This window comes from Myotis lucifugus, unplaced genomic scaffold, assembly GCF_000147115.1.
Source record: "Myotis lucifugus unplaced genomic scaffold, Myoluc2.0 scaffold_141, whole genome shotgun sequence".
Lineage (NCBI taxonomy): Eukaryota > Metazoa > Chordata > Mammalia > Chiroptera > Vespertilionidae > Myotis > Myotis lucifugus.
In genome coordinates this window covers 1,316,464-1,341,781 of record NW_005871189.1, presented here as the reverse complement: position 1 = coordinate 1,341,781, position 25,318 = coordinate 1,316,464, and the positions used below count along the sequence as shown (strand labels likewise).

The following is a 25,318-nucleotide window of genomic DNA, read 5'->3' as shown; positions in this document are numbered from 1 at the left end:
TCTCCTTGGAGAGATCCACTCTGATCACAGTACCCAAAGCAGTAACCTTCTACAACCCTCAATCATCCTGTTCTTTTCCTACATAGCAGTTGTCACTATCTAAACCACCTTATTTATATTTTAACTTGATTTATCTTTGTGATTTACTTATTTTTTGTCATAAAAAGAGAGACCTTATCTTCTATAACGACAAAAGATAAAGGCACTCCATAAACATTTGTTGAATGAATGCCTAAGTGCATGCAACTGCCTCTGTAATTATTCCCAGAGGGCTTTCTCATAAGAACAGACCAAAGGAAATAACTTATTCATGAAACTGGAAATGGGTAGTGTGGTGCTTTGAGCAGGATATCTCCAAGGACAATGGACAGAGCAATGAATGTGCAGGTATCCATCAATTTCAAATCAGACCAGGAGCCACTTACATCACGGTGCCTGTACTCCTGCGTTGAATTTCAATCCCAAATGGATTCTTCTTAATGAAGACATTATAGAGTTGACTCTCAGGGGTGCTGGATGGAACTGTGGGTATGTTGAGAGGGACTGGGACTTCATACCGATTGTTGTTGGGATCATAAATCTAGTGACAGAGAAAATTGATTTTAGGTAACTATGGCGCCCTTAAAGCCCATAACCTTAGCAAAACCTTGATGACCTTGACAAAGAGTATGAATGCTATATTTCTTTGTCTTTAAGCTCATAATACTCTGGATTTTATTAACATATGAAAGAACAATGTTAGATTTAACTTTTTTTTTTGTCTGTCATATCTTACTTAAGGCTTCTATTACAATAACACATTCACTTTGACATTGGTGCTATCCTGGAAAATCAGTCTAGAATCAATGTGGTTTATGATTATATTTTTTATTAGTTTATGTGTAGGGGTATGAGTCTTTGTGAATACCTGAAAACTTTTCTGAATTGAACCGCCCCTAAAAAATATAAACTCACCCTGACCAGTTTGGCTCAGTGGATAGAGCGTCGGCCTGTGGACTGAAGAGTCCCGGGTTTGATTCCGGTCAAGGGCATGTACCTTGGTTGCGGGCACATCCCCAGTAGGGAGTGTGCAAGAGGCAGCTGAATCGATGTTTCTCTCTCATCAATGTTTCTAACTCTCTATCACTTTCCTTCTCCCTTCCTCTCTGTAAAAAATCAATAAAATATATAAATATATAAATATATAAATATATATATATATATATATAATATATATATATATATACTCTACTTGGTTAAATAAAACAGATATCCTCACTAAAAACTGATTCACTGAGTATCTAATATATTCCTGCTTATACTGTACTAGATACTAGGAATAACTAAACTGCATAAGACACATTATTGTTTTTAAGAAATTCACATGCTAAGCCAGTAAGAGAAAGACCATTATCACATGATCTCACTTATATGATATGGGATCTAATGAACAAAATAAACTGACAAACAAAATAGATCCAGAGACATGGCATGAGTGAAGAATCTCAGAGGGAAAGGTGGAAGAGATTAATTAAAGAACTTATATACATATATGCAGAACCCACGGATGCAGACAATAGTGTGGTGAAGGCCTGGGGTGGGGGCGGGCAGGAAGGAATGAAGGGGGTCAATGGGGTAAAAAAGGGGGATATCTATAATACTTTCAACAATAAAGATAAATTTGAAAAAAAAAAGAAATTCACATGCTAATGGGAGGTAAAAGAGATGTACCCACAACACTTGGGTGATAATATGCTAATATAGAGCTTTGCAGAAGTGTTGTGACACTGAAGGGAAGGAAATACCTAACACTTTCAGGGAGACTGAGTGGATTTCACAGAGAAAATACAGACTGAGTCTTAAAAGCTTTATAGCCATTAACCCAGCACATAAAGGAGATCAAGTCATTTCTGGTAAAGAAATAAGTGCAAAGGCACTGAGTATTAAAGCAAGGTCAGAAAGGGGCAAATATTTTGGAGAGAGTTACTGTGTGATCAGGAAGTAGACTGGCAAAGAGTTAAAGCTGGAAACCTAAGCAAGTTCATTTATTTCAAACCCATTAGGTGCCTATCAAATGACACCAGGCCTATGGTGAGGACAGGAATATAAAAGCCTCGTCCTTATATTATAAGATGTACAAGAACTCAGAGTTCAGGTTGATATTAGATTGTGAACAACCTGTCAGGTGAAGCCTGATGTTTTTCATTTATTCTCTCGATGAACATCTAAGTGCTGACTACCTACTGGGCTCGGTGTTAGATTTCAGAAACACAAAGATAAAAGGACATTTCCTGTCTTTCAGACACGCACAATTCAATATAGAAATATACATAAGATAGTCCATCACTAGTCCTTAGATGTAATAAATCATAGGAAAGAGAGATCACTTCATTTTCATGTCTATTTCACAGGTATCCCAAATTCAATATCCAAAACTGAACTCATCATCTGATTTTGCCCAAGCTCAAACCTTTTCAGAGTTGCCACTATGGTTAATATTGCCACACTCCATATAGAGATGCAGGCTAGCAACACGGCAATCATTCTTGGTTCTTCCCTCTTTTCATTACCTACTTGCAATCATCACCAGATCCTGTAACACTACCTTCTCATCTCTCAAAGATGTCCACTGTTCCCCATCTCCTTCCTGTGCTATGACCCAGCTCCAGCCCTCATCTGGATTACCTAACTGGTAACCTCCTAGTTTGTCTCTCCTTTTCACTCTTGTCCTTTCAGTAGACACAGCAATCTTTTCAAAATGCAAATTAGAACAGGTCGCCCTGTGCCATCACTGGTTTCTCACTGCTCTTAGGATAATGACCTAGTGTAAGATAGCATGGTTAACCTACAAGAGTGAACTGATTTTAGGGTTCTGTAACCTTGACTAGCAAAAACGGATGGAACTGAAAAGTGCTAGTCAGTACTTGGTACACAGTCTGTGAACACGTACCTTAAACTGCAGCATGTCATTCTTGTGGTAGGTCACATCCACACGGAGGGTGTTCACGGGTGTTGAGGGCAACGCGTTGGCGTAAAGAGAAGACTTTAAGGAGATGACAGCTGTGGCCCCATGTGAGTTATACTGAATATCATCAACAGAATATAGATCCTTGGTGAAATAGCAAAAAGGGACTCCTGGGGAAGTGGTTGCCTGAGAAGTAAAGCCAAAGTCAGCTCAGCATGTGGTCCTGAGATTATCAAATACAAAGGGGCTGGAAAAGGTCATTTACAGGGAGATACAGCCAGACTATCACTTATTTCCCTATGTGCTCTTTGGTTGTGATACAAGTTTAAATTCCTGGTCTCCATGTGAAATATTTTTTTAAAAATAATTTCCACTCCTGTCCCTACCTACTCTTCATATCCAGATAAAACCCCAGTTTCCTTTGGAAGTCCTTTCTTTCTGTGGATTTTAAGTAATCACATAGGTACTGGTGCTATGCTCATGAAATTGTAGGTTAAGTGTAGAGAAATTTAATTATGATAACACCATCAGCATTTTTACCTCCCAGGCACAGCCACGGGCAACACACTTGTCTTCAGAAGCACCATCCTCATCAGGATAACAGTCTATTTTTTCTACATCCTCTGTCGTCAGGTTCCATTCCACAGTGTATGCTTCTCCCAGGACAAGATCAAGTCCTGTGATAAGGGCAACCTGTGGGAACGGGGAAGTGACAAGGAAATTTACCCTCAGGACATAGGCCTTGCAAAATCTGAAACTTCTTTGGGGAGAGGAATAGAAATCATACCAGACTGGATAATCCAAGTGACATACCACTGGAGCCTCTATGGAGAGAACTATATGGGGAGGGGGGCAAGACTGCCCAATGGCAACAGGGCAGATGTCACAACTCTATGTCAATCTTGTATATAACATTTTGAAAAGAATTTGAAAAATAAAATCTTGTGTAATCACTCCTTTCTTTCCTTCCCTCACCTGCTTCCTCTTCCTTGTTTTGTCAGGAAGGCTCGCTTCTGCACTTCCCCTTATAGCATAACACACACAAGCACAAGTGTCATTACAAATTTAGTTTATCTTCTTGCCCTCTTTCCCCCAAACCAGTGTCCTCCATTGGTCTAGACCCGTGGTCAGCAAACTGCGGCTCTCGAGCCACATGTGGCTCTTTGGCCCCTTGAGTGTGGCTCTTCCTAAGTCTTAGGAGTACCCTAATTAAGTTAATAGCAATGTACCTACCTATATAGTTTAAGTGTAAAAAATTTGGCTCTCAAAAGAAATTTCAATCGTTGTACTGTTGATATTTGGCTCTGTTGACTAATGAGTTTGCCGACCACTGGCTAGACTGATGGCAAGAACAAAGGAATAAGAATAGTATGGCCTGGGTTCTCATCTCCATCTGCTGTGGAAACTCAGACAAAGTATTTCAATTCCTTGGGTCTGTTTCATCAATTGCAAAATTGGTGAATTGGCAAAATCATTCCATTTTCTTCTATTTCTAACACCCTAGCCTCTTCATTTCTGCAGGCCAAAGCCTCAAAACTTGAAAACTTTTAAAAATCCCACTTTCTAATTCAAATATCTAATATTTTTCTATATACTTTCCTTAGAGAAAGTTCACATTTGTCTAGAGCTATAAAATTACATTCTAAGGATTATCATCCTTCTTCCAGTCTCTTCTCAGTCTAAATTCATCTTGCACTTCCCTGGACTACGAATCCCATCCCCTTCCATGACAATTCTCTTAAACATTGAGTTGAGGGTCAATAAGTGACCCTTTGACATTAGCTCAGATCCTTCTCGTTTTGGCACTAAGAACTTCCAAAATCTGACCATAAGTTATCTGTCCAAACTGATCTCCTTCCAAAAGTGAATCCTACTTGTTCTAGTTATACAATATTCACAGACTAATGAAAGGCTAACCTCTTACTAATACAAGGCCATCCTTAGATTGGCTCATTCTGACATCTTAACCTTGAATGTTTTATCCTCACAAATGCTCATCTGTGGAATAAACTGCTATTTGCCTGCCCTACATAAAAGTTATCCTCTTACTATTTCAGTTTAGAATACTAAAGTTCCCACTTAAGAATTAAAGCTGTGGCCATTAATAGGTAAATTTTGAGCCAAGCTTTTATTTCTTGATTTAAGGGACTGCTTCTTTCTTTCCTGCTTCCTCTTTTTATTCATACTAAAGCAAGGCCATAGTGACTGGAATTAAGCAGGAGGCACTTCCAATCATAAGAGAAGAAAAAAATATCAACCCTGACAACCTTGAGCCACTGAATCAATGCCAGCAACTGACCTCTTTCTAAAGTTCTTATTGCATAAGGGAAAAAATCCAACTTGTTTAAACCACCATTTGGCTGAGTCTCCTGACACTTGCAGCCAAATGAATCTCTAGCTGATGCATTGTCTTTCAAAGTCCAGCTCCAGCCCTATATTCTGCAAGGACTTTGTTCAATATTCCATTAAGCTTTGAACACTGACTTAGAATAAATTAACACTTTGCATATGTTGGTTTGGGTTGCCTGTTCCCTTCCCAATAGTTTCATATGTATATATTGTGTCTCCTCACAAATCAAATTGAAACAGTTAAAGAGCCCCTTTGGCCTTATATTAATTAATCTATTTAACAAACATGTATTGAATTTGTTTTCATATGTGAATCTGTCAAATGGCTTGTACTTTGCTGTACTCACCAACAAAAATGTAATACTACTTCTAACTTTATGATGTATGCATCCTCAATGGATATTATCAGGACAAAATGTCAAATGTCACTGATATATCATTATAATAGAAAACTAAATTTACTTATTTTCTTAAGTTTGGAAGGTCCCTCAGAAACATGCTAACCCAGTAGCTCCCAATCCCAGATCATACCTGTAGTAAGAAGTATTTGAGGAAAGGGTCCCTCATAATCTATAGTAATAAAAGTGTAATATGCTAATTAGACCGAACATCCTTCCAGACGAAGCCACACCGGTGGGGTCCAAGCCCCTTGCATGAATTTTGTGCATCGGGCCTCTAGTGTTAAAATATCAGAGGAACTGATTACAACTACTCAGGAGCATCATATCTTATCACTACTGATGGAAAGTTATTTTATTGTTATCCTCTAACCAAATAAGTAGCCATTAATTACCTAGACTTGTCAAATTCTTTGACTTAAAATTTTTTCTAAAAATGTATGTGTTGTAGTGAGAATTTATGCTAGTATATCTCAATACAGTTAAAAAGAAACTCTCTTCAAATTTTTCATTAATGGAGACCCCCTCCCTTCTTTACCTTTCTAGCATCAGCCAGCGGCTCTCAGATCTACTTTTCCTCTATTTCTGTTCCCCACACTTCTTCTTCTGTCCCAGAGAGAACAGAAGACTGGGGCCAGTGGGGGAGTAAGGATGAAAAGACTATTTGCCTTTATCCCAGTTTCCCAGCAACTCCCTCATTCATTCTAGTGCTAGCCCACTCCTCATTTTTTTTCTCTCCTAACCCTCTGACTTTCCACTCCAGGCCTCAGTGTACTTTGGTCCTTCAGGACCCATGCAACCTCGGTAAGAAGGAACACCATGAGCTGTGAAGAATTCTTGATAAACTGTCTCAACCAAAGGGATTTTTACCTGTCGGTTAGGATCGTAAGTGACTTTAGGAGAAACCTGAGTTGGTACACCATTGTGTTTCACTACAATGTTGTTAGGTTTTTGGGTCCCAAGGATTTTAATCTCTTTAAATACTAAATTATTAGGGTCTTTGTAGGTTGACTGCAAAATCTTCACATCCAAGCGGTTCTGCAAAACAATTAAGCACAAAGATCTAACTATAAAACACAGTTTCTCAAGTCACTCAAATATTCCATCCTAGATCAGATACCCAAAATGGGTTTGAATGCCTCTTAGCTGTCTCTACTCATCTGTGCTTAATTAGTACAAATGTATTTTGATACTCCCTGAGGAGGAAGAGAGAAGGAGAGAGATTTTTAATAATTACTATTAAAAAAACTGACTGCTTTGATTTATTCATTTCATTGCCTCCTTTTAACTAACATGATTGATTCAGTTATTAGGAGAATGTGCTCACCTATACCATAAATGCATATGAAGCTACAAGTATAATTACACACATACACAAACACACATGAGTCTTGTGGACCAACAAAAGCCCACACTGAAGATTCACAAAAATATGCTACTTACTTGAGTGACAGAAAACTCACATAAGAGATAAACATTATTGGCCACAGTATCTGAAAGTGAGAGAAAGACGAGTCAGACTCTGATCTGCCCACCACAGGAGAACAGTTTTTACTCTGGCTGTCTTTGAAGCTACATCTTGAGAAGGACACAATTATAGACAGAGTCTCTGAGGCCAAGCCATTGTTTTCCCTTTTCCTTTCTCCTTTAACCTTGGAAAGGTTCCCATTCATGTGCTTCCAAGGAATATTCCTCAAGTGAGTCTATTTCCTAAGCTCAAGCCTCAAGAGTCGTTAGTATATTGGAGACAGAAAAATGTGCTAAGAAACTAGATATAGACACGTAGCTAGATTTTCACTGCCTTTTCACTGGTTATGTTTTTCATACGATCGACATTTGTTCAGTAGTATTTTGGGGGAAGATGTCCACATTAAATGGCAGGAATGGTGTTAAAAACATCTCTTTCAGGTTCCCATTGACAATAAAATGAGAGCCTATGAATATTGCTGGCCAATGGGAGAATTCTATGAGGTAGAAATGTGTTTTTCCTCCATCAGTGGTCCATCTACCACTACCCATAAACAGTGCTACTAAAACAAAACTCTTCTTTCCAGTGATGAATGCTACTGTGCGTGGTGAGATATCTCACCCAGGTGAATGACCAGAGGGGTAGCTCAAAGATGCAGGTTCATAAATAGTGACATTGGCTCACCTTTCGTTTCCCCATCATCCCAGAAAAGTTCGCCTCTTGCTTCTTTGCTGTCATTTAGGGCAATGATAAGACCAAGAGGGTTCCGTCGACTATAGGAGAAGATATTTATATAAGAGACAAAGACTTAAAACTCAAAGAATTTTGTCAGATAAACTGAGGATGACTATCAGATTCAGATGGAAAAGGACCCTAGCATCAGACTGCTCTGCTTTTCTTCAGGCACAAAGACAAAATCAACAGGTGCATCTTTCTCTAGAATCATTGCCCCAAACATTAGCAATAAACACCTATGTAGGAGGCAAAAAATTTAAGCACAAGAATCACACAGTAACTACAATAAAAACTACCGATGCAACTATTATTTCTAATACAAACTATTAGAAAACAGAGCAATCCTAGATAATAACTGGTTCAGCCTAATCACTTAAGAGATGTTACATGCAGAATAAGTATTAATTGTGGCTGGGGGATACATTTTTTCCCTGCCAGAGAACCATTTTGACTCAGAAAGCAATAAAACACAATAAGGTATATCTATAAAATGACACCTTTCCTAATTTTATTATTTATTATTAGTTTGTTTTGAGAGTAAAAGAAAACATTCCAATTATCTGCTTTATAATTATGAATAAGAAACACAAAACACTACTCAGTAAGTTGGTGTAATAGATGGACATAGTCTACCTCCCAATTTTCTGATCATGTTGCATCCCTCACTGACCTCACAGTCTATTGTATTCTCACAGCTCAGCCTTTCACTATGCCCTATGCAAGCTGGATCCCATTATCAACAAAATCACCTGCTTTATCTAACATGCATATGTTGAGTAGTTTTCATTTGCTAGGAAGTCTAAGGGATACAAAGATGAACAGACACTCCATTGATGACCTTAAATATTGTAGGAAATATTAAATGTATTCACCAAACAATCAAAGCAGAAAGTAAAGTGTGACACAAAAGTTAAAATACTTATAGGAGTCCAGAATGACACTTCTAGCAGTGTGGTGGATTAGATATTCTGGAGGATACCAGACATTCTGAAGGACCCACCCACTAAAATACTAGTTGGGCCTAGATAAAATACAACACATGGTCCCTGCAGGGAGCTAATGTGATCCAGGACAGCAGTCCTGGCTTGCAATCGAAGAGAAAGCAAATTATCTCTAGAAGAATGAGACCCACATTTGGAAGTTTAAGATCACCACATTTGAAAAACATAAACAACTAATCATACAAGATAATATGCCAGCAAAAAGAAAGTTAGCAAAAACAACAATTGATTTTGATTCCACTAATAACTTTAAATAATTGGATTTTCAGGTAAAAAGTATAAAATAACTATCATTAGCATATTTAACAATATTAAGGAGGAAAGAAAAAAAATCAGCTAAACACCAAAAAAGTATAACATATGACCAGAAAGTTGGAAGTGGCAGCACTCCCTTTGCTGGAAGAGTTGGGAAACATTTCTTGCAGATAAAATCTGAGTTTAATTTAAAGGATTATTAAGAACACACCAAACAAAGAATGTTGGGATCTTGAGACTATCATGCTAAGTGAAATAAGTCAGATAGAAAAAGTCAAGAATTATATGATTTCACTCAAATGTGGGATATAAAACTGAAAGCAAAAAGTGAACACACAAGACAAACAAACAAAAACTCATAGACACAGACAACACTATAGTGATTCCCAGAGGAAAGGGGGTGGGAGAGGTTATGAAGGGTAGAGGGAGTCGAATGTATGGTGATAGAAAATTTGACTTGGGGTCGTGAACACACAATACAATATACAGATGATGTATCAAAGAGTGGTACACTTAAAACCTATATAATTTTATTAACCAATGTTACCCAATAAATTTAATTTGAAAAAAAGAACATACCAGGCAAAGAATGTTGGAAAAGATAATAAGTGCTTAAGCCCAAATACAGGAAAATAGAAGGGTATGTTTGGAGAGTAGAAAGATTTTCAGGATGGTGGTCTACAGGTATGTGCTAATGTGCACCCAGAGGCACAATTATTAAGTAACTTGGAACTGGATTGTGACTAACCTTGAATGCCCTACTAATGAAAGAATTTGCTCTAAGCAGGGGAGAAACCAGTTGAGATCTTCATTTTGGAAATATCAATTAAAACCTACAGAATGACTGGCTAGAGGATTTTTTTTAAAATATTCTCTCTCAAGGGGGTTCAGAAAGATCAAGGTTTAAGGTCTTTCAAAATCTATCTGGATGTAGTTCTAAATCACAGCTTCCTCAGAAGAGGCCTAGGGGCAGAGTTTAATGACAAATCACACACACTAGAGCGTCTTCCTCCCCACTCCCTATGCTCAACGTGATGTGTCAGCATCTTTTGCATGGGAGCAGATGGGCACAGAAATGACCAGTTTTGTCAGCCTGCCCCTTAAAGGAAACTCGGTCATGCTGTACCTGGCAACAGTGGTTGTGGCTGGCTGTTGGGTGGGGAAGATGTAGCCTCCTCGAAGGTGAAGTCCAATTTTGTCTCCAGGAAGTTGCATTTCCACTTTCTGCTTCCTCCATCTTAGTTGGCTCCCCTGAAGCATGAAGACAAATCAATCACATCAGCATGATGGGACATTCACCTCCAGCTTTCATCCCTGTGCTGAACCATCTGTGGATCTCTCCTTTACTACCGAGCTGAATTACTATCTAGTCAGACAATCAAACAAGAGAAGGGGAAAAGTCAAGAACAACAGGTTTTGTCATCAATTGGGTTTTGGGGGCACGTGTATGCCATGCTGAGGCCATTTGATGAACTCATGACCAAGCTCAAATTGTCCATTGGCCCCTCCAGCATTTGCCCATGAAACATTCTACTTGAGTCTATCGATTTCATCATGACTGACATTAAGTGACTTAGGCTCATTTCATTGACTTGGCTGAAATTACAGAAGCCACTACAGAAACACTCCTCTCTTGTCTACACAGTTGCAGCTGTGGTCTTGAAGAATTTAAGAAAAGTCAGTGCTACTTACAGTCTCATAATCATACCAGACAGCATCGGGCACATAAGCCATCACTTTTTCTGCACCCTGAAATGAAAACAAAATATACTTCTTCATGGCCCAGCCTCTGAAAGGGATCAAATACATTTCCTAGCATTCTCTATGGAACTTCTTTAACATATATCGAGAATGCATAAATGACATTTCTTGGCCTTGTTATCAAATTATGCCTTTCTTCTAATGGGAATAACAACAAAAAATCCTAAGTGGAACCACATTAAGAATAATGACAATATTGAAACACATTGTGGTGAAATTTCCAGCTTTACATTGGTTATCTCATTCACACTTCACAACAGTCCCCAGTGATGGGGATTATTATTATTATCTCACCTTTATAGCTAAGGAACTAGCATGATGACTTATACCTAGATCACATTGGTACTAAGTGGCACAGGCAACAATCTCACCTTGATCAGCCTAACTTTATTTTTTTTAATTTATCTTTATTATTGGAATTATTACAGTTATACCCCTCTTCCTCCATTGACCCCCTCCACCATGCCCGCCCCCCCAAAGCCTGACTTTAGAGTGATCCTGGGTCATTAATCCCTTCTGCCTCTACTTCACAGAACAAGTACTGATCTGCTCTGAGGATCTGACAACAAATAGGACCATTCTTAAATTTAGAGTTGCCAGTAGATGCTTCTACACTGGTTGAGAACTTGGTCAGAAAAAAGACTTCTGGAGGAAAGAAAATGTGAAAGTATCAGATATCCAACCTCCCCAACCCCCAGCACATTGTCATCAAGCCTGACTCAGCCACACATGTTGGAAATGCATTTGGAATAAAGAGAAGAAAAGTGGTTCTAAGGAGAGGGCTGCAGGAACAGAAGCTGACACCACCAGTGTGTCTCTATGGGAACACATACCTCATTCAGAACTGGAGTGATGAGGAGGCCAGGCCCCCATAGAAACTGTTGGTGCACATCCCAAGTGTTGCTGTCTGCATAGAACCTGGAGATTGGAGAGACATTAGCTGAGATGTGGGCCAAAGCTTCCTGGAAGTTCTCCCCTCAGCCTGTCCAAAACACGCAGGTTCCCTCCCAGGGCAAATTCCCCCAATTTTTCTATGATGCCTGTTCAACTCCCACCTCCCCAATCCTGCAGAGAGATCTGCTTCCTTTAGCTCATGTGCCCTCCTAATCTCTCCCCAGGTTAGACAGAAGTTCCTGTTCCGGTATCTATGCTAGGCTTAGGCAGGTTCAAGACCGAATTCTAATTGCCATATCTCCCTTATAAAGAAATAAGTAAAGTAAGTTGTACATTTTAAAAGTTCAGCTGATCACCAAGAAGAAACTGGATATGATCACAAAAAATAGAAGATAATTTATAATTTTACTCTTTTTCTCTCTTATGTTAGCTGCCTTTTAACAGAGAATTCCAGGAGATGGCAAAAACTTACCCCAAATAATCTATAATAATAAAAGTATAATATGCTAATTAGACCGGACATCCTTCCGGACGACCTTCCGGATGAAGCCGGGGCTGTGAGGGAAGCCTGAGTCCCAGGTGCCTGCCAGCGGCCAGAGGGAAGCCCAGGTCCTGGGTGTGGGAGGGAAGCCCAGGTCCTGGGTGGCAGAGGGAAGCCGGTGCAACCAGCGGAAGGAAGGCCTACTCTTGTACAAATTTCATGCATCAGGCCTCTAATGAATATATAATAGAGCAGATATGTGCTTGAGGGTCTAAAATGTCAGACACATAAGGATATTAACTGTATTTTGATAAGGAAAGCCTCTCAAGTTCTAGAGCCTGAACATAGTGCATTACAACAGAGACCATCAAGTTCAAGCCACCAAATCCTTTAAATTAAGATTAAAGAAACTAAGGATAAAAGAACTAAAATGATTTGTCTAAGATAAAGAGTTAGTTGGTGCCAGAACAAAGACCCCAGTCCCATGACATTTAGTCTAGCTTCCTTCCCAAAAGAGAACAGGCTGTAATACTTAAATAGTATCTAGGCAACAATAGCCTTGCAAATACCACCTGGGTTTGAATTGTTTCAATTGTCACTCTTATATATGATGATATAGTCAATGTCATCAGTTGCATTAACAAAAGGCCTTTGGGTTAGGTGGACTTACTCATGCAGAAGGGGCCTGGCCACGGTGTCCCCCCGGCTATGAGCGCGATAGAGGAGAGTGTAGAGATAGGGCAGCAGAGTGTAGCGGATGGTAAGGTAGTGCCTGGAGGAATTCAACAGCAGAGAGTTGGCTCCAAAGGAGGCAGGATCCTGGGCCTGGAAAGAAGGAAGGAAGGAAGATGTTGCAGTTGTCAGCTGACCATGCACAACAGAAGTATCTGGAGAATTCCAGACCCCATTCATCAAAACTGAGAGTTTACTTCCTGAAAGACCTGGAAGCTTGGCCTCTGATCAATACAGTTGGGCAAAGAGAGATCAGTTCACCAAGTAAGTGGCCATTCTTCACCTTGAAACTCAGCTCCCTTCACCCACTCTTTAGGGGTGCTCTCTAGAGAGACTGCCGGTTCAATAATTTTGAAGCATCTCCTCATTTGATTCTCATTACAATATGAGCAATGTTGATAAAGTATACAGAGGTTTGATAAAAACCTTCACAGACTCGCCATTTTCTTGACTGAAGCATAGAAATAGCAGAGGCTGTGGCACAGGGCATTTTAATGGTGCATCATAGGTCCTGGTTGATTGCAAACAGTGGTGCAAAGTAGCCTGATTGAGCACCAGGTAGGAGGATGGGTCAACACATTCCTTAGATGCCCATAGATGCAGTCCTTAGGGATGCCAAATTTATTTACATCCTATATCCTGGGAGACTTACCTTGTAGCCTTGGCCATTGTGATTTCTGGCAAATGGGTAGAAAGCTCCCAGCTGCATCCACCGCCTGCAGAGCTCCTCAGGGGCATCCAGTGCAAAGCCACATATGTCAGCACCCACCTGGAAGGACACACAGTCAGCTCAAAGGGAGTACATCCCCCTTTGCTTTCTACCAGGGACCTCCCAACTACACTTTGCTAACCTCTTACTGAGAAGGCTAACATGGTGTGATTGAATTGGTTTATATCCTGTGTCCACTCTACTGCCAAGTGACTTTGAGTAACTTACTTAACCCTCCTGTGCCTCAGTTTCCTCACTTTACCAGTAAAGTAGGCACTAATTAGTTATAGAGGGTTTTACTAAGTGAAATAAGTAAAACACTTGACACACAATAGCTTTTTGATGAACAGTTACTAGTAATGTTGTTTATATTATTATTTTGACCACACTGCTATTGGAATTAATTTTCCAACACCTAAACCTGATATTGTTACTCATCAATTCAAAAATTTCCAGAGTCTCCTTTCATCTTATCCTATTAGCTCCACAAAACATGGCTCCAACCCATCTTTCCAGAATTACTTACCATTCTAGTCTTACATACCAACCCTCACAGACCCATCAAAATGACCTCCCCCCATGAGTCAGAAAAAGTATATCCACTTTTCAAAGTTAAACTCAAGTGCTATCTTTTCCATGAAGTTTCTCTTGACTCCCTTTGTTCCTTATAATCTTGTTAAGTCCTTTCTCAGGATTTCCCTTAACAGTTGACGTATATGTCCCTGTTGGCATGCTTACCCCAGCTTGTCATAATTGTTTGTTTATATATGTCTCCTCTTACTAAATTATAAACTCTTTGGGGAAAGAGAGGCATTTCTGTTACTATATGTATGTTTTTCTTTGCCCTCACCATGCATGCCTAACTCAGTACCTTCAATATAGTAGGAGCTCAATAAATATATATGTTGAATTTAACTAAAAGATGACAAAGCCACTTCTAAAGTGCTGGTAATGTTGTTTCCTCACCCAGGTGCTGGATACATGGATATATTCAGTTAGAAATTCATCAACTGTATACTTCAGGATATGTGCACTTTTATGTGTGTATATTATACTCGAATAGAAAGAAATGTTCCAATGATATCACTTCAAGGTTGAACTTTCTATCTTTATAAGACAATGCAAGAAAGACTGTGGTGGGATCAGAGCCACACTGTGGAGATGAAACACATACTCTCAGGATATGAAATCCCTGGGCCATGGAGTGTAGGGAGGGGAGTCTTATGATTTGAAAACTTTCTAAAATGAGGCTTTCTGGAAATTGAGGTTTGTAAGAGAACTTGGGATGTGGACTCACCATTGGGATACCAAAAAGATTGAACTCGAGCATGCCAGGAATGGACCATCGAAGGTCATCCCAGGTGGCTGCATTGTCTCCTAACCAATGAGCTGCAAACTTGCCAGATCCCGCAAAGGTGGAACGGGTTATAATGAAGCTTCTCTTATTAGGGAACACAGTCTTGACAGCTCTAGAAAGAGATAGAGTAGGAGTCAATGTGCAACCTTAGTATGTCTCAGCCCAGCAACATATACCAAGGGCCTCAGAAGTCAAAACCCCATCGGCCTCTTCTAGTTCTCTGCCAGTGGAGTTAGAGTTGCTGATGGGGCAGACTGAATTATTAAGGATATTTATGTTTTGTTTTATCTTAAGGTGTTTTCTTATGTACATCAATAACTCCATAATTTTCAAGACTTTCCAAAGCAGACTTGAAAAGGCTAGTAACTAGAGGCATACAAGTTTTATGGAACAAAGGCAAAATTTAACTTTACATAGTTGTGTATAAACAGGGTGGGGCAAAAGTAGGCTTACAGTTGTGAACATACCAAACACAGATTTATTCTTGTATTATTATTTATTTATTGTATTATTTTCCATCCAAACAACTGTAGACGTACTTTTACCCCGTCCTAAGCATTGGTCTTTCACAGGGTGTGATTTTAGACATACACAAAAACGAACATAGGAACCCCCTCTTGGGACTTAAATTCTTTTTTAAGTAGAAACACTTTGGTCACAATCTACATAATAAAAGCCTAAGTGACCTTTATGGCGGAACGACCAGAATGACTGGTCGCTATGATGCGCACTGACCACCAGGGGGCAGACGCTCAATGCAGGGGCTGCCCCCTGGTGGTCAGTGTGCTCCCACAAGGGGAGCACCACTCAGCCAGAAGCTAGGCTGATGGCTGGTGAGTGCAGCCGTGGTGGTGGGAGAGTCTCCCACCACCACGGCAGCGCTAAGGAGCAGCAAGCCAAGCAGTAAGGAACAGCGAGCCGAGCGGAAAGGAGCAGAGAGCAGGCAGACAGTAAGGAGTGAGGGGTCCCAGACTGCAAGAGGGCACAGGCCAAGCTGAGGGACACCCCACCCCCCAGTGCACAAATTTTGTGCACCAGGCCTCTAGTTTTGTAATAAGAAAAGACATTTTAAAATTATGTATCTATGTGAATATTTTTATAAGTAAATATAAAGATACTAGAGGCCCACTGCAAGAAATTCGTGCAAGGGGCTTTGCCTTCGCAGCCGCAGCAGCTTGCTTCAGCCCTTGCAGCCCTGGCTTTGTCCGGAAGGTCATTTGGCTGTCCAATCTAATTGGCATATTACACTTTTATTATTATAGATAGCATCTATATTTTTAAAATAATAAATCTGTTATATTCTTAATAACATTTGCTTTACAATGTTTTTAACAACTTTCAAGAAGGCTAAAATCACACCATGACTTTGCTAATGAATGAATGTGGTTTTGGTCTGGCCTCCTTTTGTCATAGTTACAGTAAAAAGTAAATTCTCAATACCTTTTCTTCACTATAGAATTTGAGTCCACACACAAAGGCAGACACAGCACAGAAGGCAGAGCCAGCATCTAAGACCCCAAAGCACATGGAGTCTTAATTACCTAACCCTCCACCCTCCAGTCAAGACAGTGTGGCAGAGAGGAAAATACGTGGGCCTAGGATTCATGCATAAATGTGCTTAAATTTTGCTTTTACAATTTATTAGCTGTTTGAACTTAAGTCAAGTTACTTCTCTTTTTTCCTTCCAACTTTTCATTTATTCATGTATTCTTCTATTTCATACTTTCCATGAATATTTATGGGACTCCTTCTTCCCTAGGTAGTTTCTTCATTCATTCAATAATAACCATACTTATCTTGCAAAGTTCATAAAAGTAAACCACTGGCACCTGGTATCTAGCAAGATCAAGAATGTGCTATGTTTGATGTCCATAGCAACAGTATCCTTACTCAGCTGTGGCAATCGCCATAGAGTAGCCATACAGGTTGTGGACATCATACTGCTTGCCCCAGTGCTGCACTGCATCCATGCAGAGAGACTTGCAGAACAGGTACCCATCCAGGACTCCTGGGAGAAAAAAGGGTCAGAGAGTGAGTGCCTACACTGCACATTCCCTATTCTTTGACTGTCATAAAAGCTGACATCGTTCTCACCGGGCAACATTTAATGTGGCCATCCTGCAAATGATCACACAGATTCCTCACTATCAAAGGGGTAGTTACTCTGATGTATAAAGAAACTGTGTTGGCTCATACACGTCCTCCCACTTGGGTGCTCATGTGACTAGAGGCAGGCATTTGGAACAAGATGATTCAGTTAGGCTTGAGATTCAATCTGAATTATTCAAACTCAGCTAAGTTAAATGGTTCAAAAATATAAATACCGGATGAAAGTATAAATTAATTTCTCAACCCATCTTTCCATTGACCAGATATTATAAAGAATGATTGCCCAATCTCTCTTTCATTCATCTATTCCTTTCTGCTCTGATTGGGCCACTCTGGTTCAGGTCCAAATGACCTTTGGATTTTAACTATTGCAAAAGCTTCTTAATGGCTTATTGACATCTGACCTATTGATTTTCTAATCCATATTATATATTAATGCAAGGTTAATACTTCTAAAACCATTTGATTATTATATACATCCTTTTATGAAAACATAAGCAGATTCCCTCACAAAAAGAATAAAGTGTGAACTGTTTAGCCTCCTATCCAAGTCCTTCAACATTTGATTCTGACCCATCTGCTCCAATTTCCTACTTTCCCACCAGACTGGAAGTCTTCATAAGATGCTATAATTCTAGAAACTCATTCCTTTCTTAATCAAGACACTTTTTGTCTGAGAGCCTCTACAATAAATGCTGGGATTTCAAGGCCACACCCTGTTCAAAGTTAGTAGTGTTCAAAGTTCAATCAGAGCTCATTTGTATCATATTCAATGACTTGGACTTGGACCTCCCAAGCCATTCATTCTGGCTTCCTTTTCTCCTATGGTTCAGGTGTGTCTTCACACTCTTGATATCACTACACTTGAGCCTTATCTGAAGACCAAGCCTGATTATCTGGTTTCCCTGTGGTAAGTCCTGACCTTTAGGAGTAGACTCTAGAGCAGTGATGGCGAACCTATGACACTCGTGTCAGAGGTGACACGCGAACTCATTTTTTTGGTTGATTTTTCTTTGTTAAATGGCATTTAAGTATATAAAATAAATATCAAAAATATAAATCTTTTTTATACTATGGTTGCAAATATCAAAAAATTCCTATATGTGACATGGCACCAGAGTTAAGTTAGGGTTTTTCAAAATGCTGACACGCCGAGTTCAAAAGGTTCGCCATCACTGCTCTAGAGCAATATCGACTAACCACTAGCCTCTAGCTTCTGCACCCCAACTTCTCTAGACCTTCCCCTAGAAACAGGTCAGACTATAGGTAGAATGAATAGATTGCCCCTTTTTGAATTGATGCCTCCTTTAGGAAAGCATGGAGTGTTTTTATTTTCTTTCTTAGTTTTTCTTATATATTACCCACATCCTCCTTTCTATATGCACTCATATGTACAAACTCTCTTGCCAAGTTGTCCATATATATCCTTATGAAATTAAAATACCAAATATGCATTGCCACTTTAATTAGACTAACTACTAAGACTTACTGGGAATGAATGGAGGATAATTTAGATTGCTTGTGGAACATCCTGAAAGTGAACCATCAACAAAGTTGGAGAGCTCATTCATATCCTACAAGACAGAGGTTAAAAGTTATGTCTTTTTTTGAGGAATCAAAAAAATGATCCCAGATATTTCTTTTTTAAAGAGGTTCTTATATACATGGAGAAAAATAGATATTCCTATCTTCTCTATACATTGAAGTTTTCATGGAGATGGTTCTTATAAATCCCTTTAAAATTATAGCTGTCTATAATCACAGAAAATAAAAAATTTCCAAACACAGTAGATGAAAAAATATCTTAATTTATACAGTACCATATGTGAACTTATATATTCTCTGTATATCCAAATATAGCTATGAATACACACGCAACAAATATACATATATAAAAAAATACATAAGCAAAGAGAGTGAGAGAGCAAACATGTGCCGATGGATGTGCAAGTGAGGGGTCTAAAAGATCGATACCAAAATATGCCTTTGGTCAATATCATTTTAGAGGGTTTTGCTTTCATCTTTGTAGCTCTCTATATTGTTTGAATTTTCTACATTTCTCTTATAAACAGAAAAAATCTTCAACTCTAGAGCTCTCCAAATTTTGCTGAACATCTGTAGTTTTACATTTGCTTTTATTTGACAATATGTAGGACATTTGCCCTTACTGCAGCCACAGTTTTGTCATACACCTGGGTACTCTGGCGCTGATAAATTTATCCAATATCTCCAAATGAAAAGGTGCTGAACTAATAATTGAACAATTTATGTACTTGTGACAATACAAAGAGTATGATCTATTTCTACTTCAGTTCATTCATTTGTAAAAGAAGTGCTGGGTTGGGGGGAAAAACACAGATTATTCTAATCCTAATGATCTGATTTTGATTCTAAGCTACACATTTTGATAAGATTATTAGAATAGAAACATAGGGAATTTGAACATCAAGAAGTTAAAAAGCATGACCACAAAAGAAATACACAACTTTAATACAGACAATGAAGACACTGACATTATTAAATATTGTACTTGCCTTGGTTCAGTCACCAATCCAAATGGAGACTGCATCCAAGAAACCAAGAGAAAGCTGAGACTCAAAAGGACAGCCATGAAAGAATTAGGAAAGGTCATCATGAGCAAGGATGTGGCATTAAAGACCAAAGGTAAAATTATCCACACCTTTGTATTCCCTATTACTATGTATGGATGATAAAGTTGGACATTGGAGAAGGCTGATAAGAAAAGAATTGATTCAATTGAAATACGGTGCTGAAGGAGAGCTCTGTGGATACTGTAGGCCATCAGAAAGATGAACAAGGGGGTCCTAGAGCAAATTAAGCCTGAAACATCACTGGAGGCCAGAGTGACAAAACAGAAGCTGTCCTGTTTCTAACACATCATGAGAAGGCAGGATTCTTTGCTAAACATATTAATGCTGGGAAAAAATAGAAGGCAAAAGGAAAAGAGGAAGACCAAGTATGAGATGGGCTGCCTCATAAAAGAAGCCTTTGGCATGAGTCTGCAGGAGCTGAGCAGAGCTCTTGAGGACAGGACACTGTGGACTTCAGTCATTCATAAGGTCTCTAGAAGTCAGAGCCAACTCAATAGTGTGAAACACACACAAAATAGGGAATGGTTGGAATTACTGAATTACTGCTTTCCTCTCCTTCTCTCCCCTCTATGCTCCATGATTCAGTTCTATAGATATACACTCTCTAAATATTAGCCAGCAAATAATCAAAACATTAAGAACTCACAATCCAGATTCCATCAAACTCCACTTGATTGTGGAAAAGCTTAAATTCATTTGACCACCAAACAGCACACTTGGGGTTGGTGTAATCAGGAAACACAGTTTTTCCAGGCCAGACCTGCAGGAGAAGAAAAAAATAAACAAAGAAGAAAACATTGATCGGAGTAAATGACGTGAATATTGAGTAAAAGAGAGTATTTTGAAAAATAAATTCCTAATATGATCAAGGCAACAGAAGGGCTCGGGCACAGGTTCTTCTCGGGAATGTGAAGCACTCCAAATACCTAGGATAAGTGTCAGGAGGACTCAAACACAGTCACGTGATAAAAACTCACTTTTTAAAAATTGGTTAAGTCCTTGCTAATCTTCAACTCTGGTTCACCCTTCCTTCTCACTTTCTCTACTCCCACTTCTAGGAATGATAAATGCGGGGGAGGACTATATATATTTCAACTGGTCCATTACAAATAGTGGATTCTAACCATCAATTACTTTTCTCTAGCCCTTTCCTATCCACTTCCCCTCAGACGCTATGTATGAAGGACTTCGAAGGTATTAGAAATGAACCAACTTAATCAATAAAGAAATTTTAAGAAAAAGAAATGAACCAGTAGGTAAAACTTTCATGGAAAACAATGACAATAAAACAAAGTAGTCATACTTGTCAAATACTACAGAGAAATCAAGTAAGAAAAGGGATGAAAAAATTCCATTGGATTTTCCAATTATTGGAATAACTGGTATCATTTGCCGAGCAGTAGCAGGAAAGTGATGGGGGAAGGAAGACTGCAGTCAGCTGATGAATGAATGGGGGTGAGGAAGTGCATATTTATATGGGGGCTATTGTTGAAAGGGACTTGACTGTGAAGGGAATATAAGAGCTAGGATGGCTGGTAAGTATTTGGGGATGAAGGAACAGGGAAAGTTTAGTCCTAACATATATAAGACATCTGAAAACATGAACCAAAACAATTACACACACACAGCCCCTCTGCCAGCCCCCACCTTCCCCACGTAGTTACCTCCCCAATGAGTGGAGTCACTCCATCTGAAGCATTGATCCATATCTTCATTTCTAAACCCCTGTCATACGGGCCATAGGGATTACTTGAGGAAGAGTTGATGGAGATAGCTGGATCCTAAGAAGGAGAAAAATACCTTAAGGATCGAGGTTTAAACTAGAGGCACTTAAAGGGGGCTGGGAATTGGGGACAAAGGAAGGGGAGCTTGGTGTAATGACAAGAAAGCAAGTGCCAGGTTTGGGGGTAAATGAGGATGACACATACCACAATGATGACCAGTTTTTGTCCGTTATTGTGCAAATCCTTAGCAAAATCAGGAAAGCCTTTATAATCCACTGGATTATAAGTGAAGTCCTTCCTTGCATCCATATAATCAATATCAGCATGCTGAACATCCTGAAAGAACAACACAAAGTACTCCTCCATTTAGTCCCTGGGAATTTCCCTGTTAAATGAGTCAGTTCAATTATCATTGTTATTATTCAGGAGACACACCGACTCTGTGCTGGGCTCTAAACAGGGTATATAATCAGTCCCTGGTGTCTAAGTGGTTCTTTTTCCAATGGTGATTTCAAAACAAATGGCACATTGTTTCCCTAAGGCCTGGAATCAGGTTAACCACATCATCCTACCTTGTAGCTTGGCCATTGGGATGAAAAAACAATCTAAGAAACAAATCACAACCATGACAACAAATCACTGAGGCTATGGAAAACACAGCCAGGCCCTAAATTCTACCCCATTCACAAGATAATGGGGGAAGGGGCTGTCTTCTCCCTCATTTCACCACCCCGCATTTTGTTGTGTGCTGCTCTACTTCAAGTCTTTTTTTAGTGATTATCCTTCTCCAATTGAACCTGTAGGAAAATAGTGGGACCCAGAAAGAAATTGACTCTTGCTCTAGGATCTAGGTGTTGCCTTCCAAGGGGCTGGGGAAGGGAGAGAAGAGGATTATTCCAGAGACTATTGAGCTTTTCCCTTTGTTTCGCTTGTAAAATTTCACTTCGAATTATACAACAGGCACATTCAAATTTATTCAGAACATAAAAATATTTAATTACATGTATATACTATCTCTTTTTGCTCATTTAAACTAGGGGAAAAAAGCCTTGAGAACTAAATGCATTATGTAAATAAAATGCATTATATGAAATGTAGTTAATATAGTAAGTATAAGAAAATTTTACTAATAAAAAATGTGATAAGAAAAAAATAGAGACAAACACAGATTGCCTCCTAACCCCGTAATCATGGTCTCTAAGTAATATTTCCTACTATAAAGAACCAGTCCTTGAAGGAATGTCTGGCCCAACAAAAAAAAGTCTACCACTCTAGCCCTAACTGGTTTGGTTCAGTAGATAGAGCATCAGCCAGGAACACATGGCTGGGTTTGGGGTTTGATCTCCAGTAGCGGGTGTGCAGGAGGCAGCCGATCAACAATTTTCTCTCATCATTGATGTTTCTATCTCTCTCTCCCTCTCCTATCCTCTCTGAAAATCAATAAAAATATATATTTTTTAAAAAGTCTACCACTCTAAATATATACAAATATTTACATTATATATTTTTTGAAAACTCAGATGGAGAAATTATAAACAATTATTCTTATTTCCCAAGGGAACTCTTATTTTTGGAGGAATTTTTAAAACCTTACTTACGTAAGGAAGCTGTGCTGCCCGGTTTCTCTCCACAACTTCTTTCATATTATCTAGGGTTCCATAGTCATAACGACTGAGTTGAAATCCAAGTGCCCAGTATGCAGGTAGGAGTGGCCGTCCAATGAGCTGAAACATGTTTGAAATAAAAATCAGCAAATGTTCTATTTTTAATAAAAGCCTTTACTAAGCGTTGGTTTAGGGGCACAAAACATACTCCATTTTCCAACACACTTTTTCATTAATGTTAGACTGTTAGTCTACTTTCCCCGTCCCTTTATAAATCATTGAGGGTAGGGTCAATTTGTAATAGGAGATTTACAATAGCTACTTATAATAGCAGATTTTCATGAGTCACACTTGCATAGTAAACTTGCTTTTCTTTGTGCTATTTAGGACTTTCCCAGTCGTCATCATGATATAATTTTACCTCTAGATATTCCTGGACCACTTCTTCTGGAGTATTTCCCAAGAACACATAGAAGTCCAGAATGCCCCCAATGGTGCGGTAAGTGATGGCTGGTGTGGGCTGGAGGGCAACCTCTTGATAGATTAAAAATGAAGAATATAAAAATTAGAATTTATTCTTGATAATTACAAAGCTTTAGATCAGAGGATCGTGGCCATCTGAATATTAATAAAGTGATCCTAAGATTTTGTATACAAAGGGACAAACTGACAATCAAAGTCCACCCTGGCAGCACATGGGAGTCTAAGCACTGGTTCTGTGACAGATTTAGATAATTGGTGACTGGAGTGTCTTAACTCCTGTGTCAGGATCCAGCCTCTCATGAAAAAACAACCAGTTTCATGAAGGGGTCCAGAATAAGCCACTGTAGCATAAAAATTACTTTAGGCTGAAGACATTCAAGTTTCTGAAATTTCTTATCAACTTAAAAGCAGAGCCCCCTAAAAGTACTCAGTTGTCATAAATGCCCTCCTCTGGAGCAACCCTAATCTTCTCTGAGACAAGAAATTAACACCACATCCAAGTGGATATTGTCACAAGAATGTCATGTCTCCCGACCGTTCTCCTAAGGGCTCATTTACCTTCCTGAAAAGTCATTTGCTTTTCATCCCTCCCACCTCCTCTAAGAAGTAATTTTTTTTTTATCATAAGTGCCTTTCTTCCCCTCACATTTACCTATTAGGATAATATGTCAGCTCCAAATTGTAACACTCCCTTGAGCTGCTCTCCACTGAGCACGCTTATGCATATACATGTTGCATGTGTAAATAAACTCTGTCCTTTCTCTTGTTAACCTGTCCTTTGTCAGTTTCATTCACAGGCTCCCAAATACTAAACTTAAGGGGATAGAGAAACTTTTTTTCTTTGACATTCACAACTATATAGCATGCTGTTCCTACTCTGCATCCACCATTATTGCAGGAATATAACCCACTGAGGCAGTAGCCTCACTGAATCTCACACCAAGCAAGAGCCAATCTAGAAACAAAGTCAGGTATGATACTGTAAATTCACAGTCCCTCTAAGCACCAATCACAAATCCCAGAAGTGAGTCTCCCCATACCCTTGTTTTGCTTTTAGAGATAAAAGACCTCACAATCTACTGAAATGCACTCTGCAGCAATGGGAGCAACTCACACAGAGTATCTAGGGTCCTGTGTTCCTTCCCTTATTATCTGGTTCCTTTCAACTACCTGATACTGTATAATCCTATTACTATCACAATCTGTTCTTAGAATACTAGGTATCTCAGAATCATCTAAAATTCTATTAGGTATCTTAAAACAATCTTAGGCCCTAACCAGTTTGGCTCAGTGGATAGAGCGTCGGCCTGCGGACTCAAGGGTCCCAGGTTCGATTTCCGTCAAGGGCATGTACCTTGGTTGCGGGCACATCCCCAGTAGGGGGTGTACAGGAGGCAGCTGATCAATGTTTCTCTCTCATCGATGTTTCTGACTCTCTATCCTTCTCCCTCCCTCTCTGTAAAAAATCAATAAAATCTATTTAAAAAAAACAAAACAATCTTAGATCACCTGGAGAGATTCTCAGATGATCTGTAGTGAAGGATCAGATCTTGGTTTTTAAATTTCCAATTCTTTTTAAACTGATACTTTTAGAAAATAACATGAAAATGAATTACTAGGAAATGGTTTATGCATGCACTTGGATGCTACAACAATGTTTACTCTTGATTTTTATACTCATCTTACTGTAGAACTGACACAA

General features: G+C 39.2%; 1 protein-coding gene across 1 annotated transcript in view; it reads right to left on the bottom strand.

Moving 5' to 3' along the window:
- MGAM (maltase-glucoamylase) overlaps positions 1–25,318 on the bottom strand; it is a 63,941-nt gene that overhangs the window by 23,207 nt on the left and 15,416 nt on the right. The window contains exons 8-26 of the mRNA XM_023758876.1: positions 23,555–23,667; positions 23,128–23,253; positions 21,734–21,865; positions 21,470–21,586; positions 20,452–20,565; positions 18,683–18,767; positions 16,975–17,092; positions 15,025–15,196; positions 13,671–13,787; positions 12,957–13,111; positions 11,745–11,829; positions 10,843–10,899; positions 10,277–10,401; positions 7,844–7,932; positions 7,135–7,184; positions 6,562–6,729; positions 3,485–3,637; positions 2,930–3,130; positions 426–580 (exon numbers count right to left, since the gene is read on the bottom strand). Coding sequence (XP_023614644.1) covers positions 426–580; positions 2,930–3,130; positions 3,485–3,637; positions 6,562–6,729; positions 7,135–7,184; positions 7,844–7,932; positions 10,277–10,401; positions 10,843–10,899; positions 11,745–11,829; positions 12,957–13,111; positions 13,671–13,787; positions 15,025–15,196; positions 16,975–17,092; positions 18,683–18,767; positions 20,452–20,565; positions 21,470–21,586; positions 21,734–21,865; positions 23,128–23,253; positions 23,555–23,667 — 2,332 coding nt within the window. The remainder of the gene's footprint in view (positions 1–425; positions 581–2,929; positions 3,131–3,484; positions 3,638–6,561; positions 6,730–7,134; positions 7,185–7,843; positions 7,933–10,276; positions 10,402–10,842; positions 10,900–11,744; positions 11,830–12,956; positions 13,112–13,670; positions 13,788–15,024; positions 15,197–16,974; positions 17,093–18,682; positions 18,768–20,451; positions 20,566–21,469; positions 21,587–21,733; positions 21,866–23,127; positions 23,254–23,554; positions 23,668–25,318) is intronic.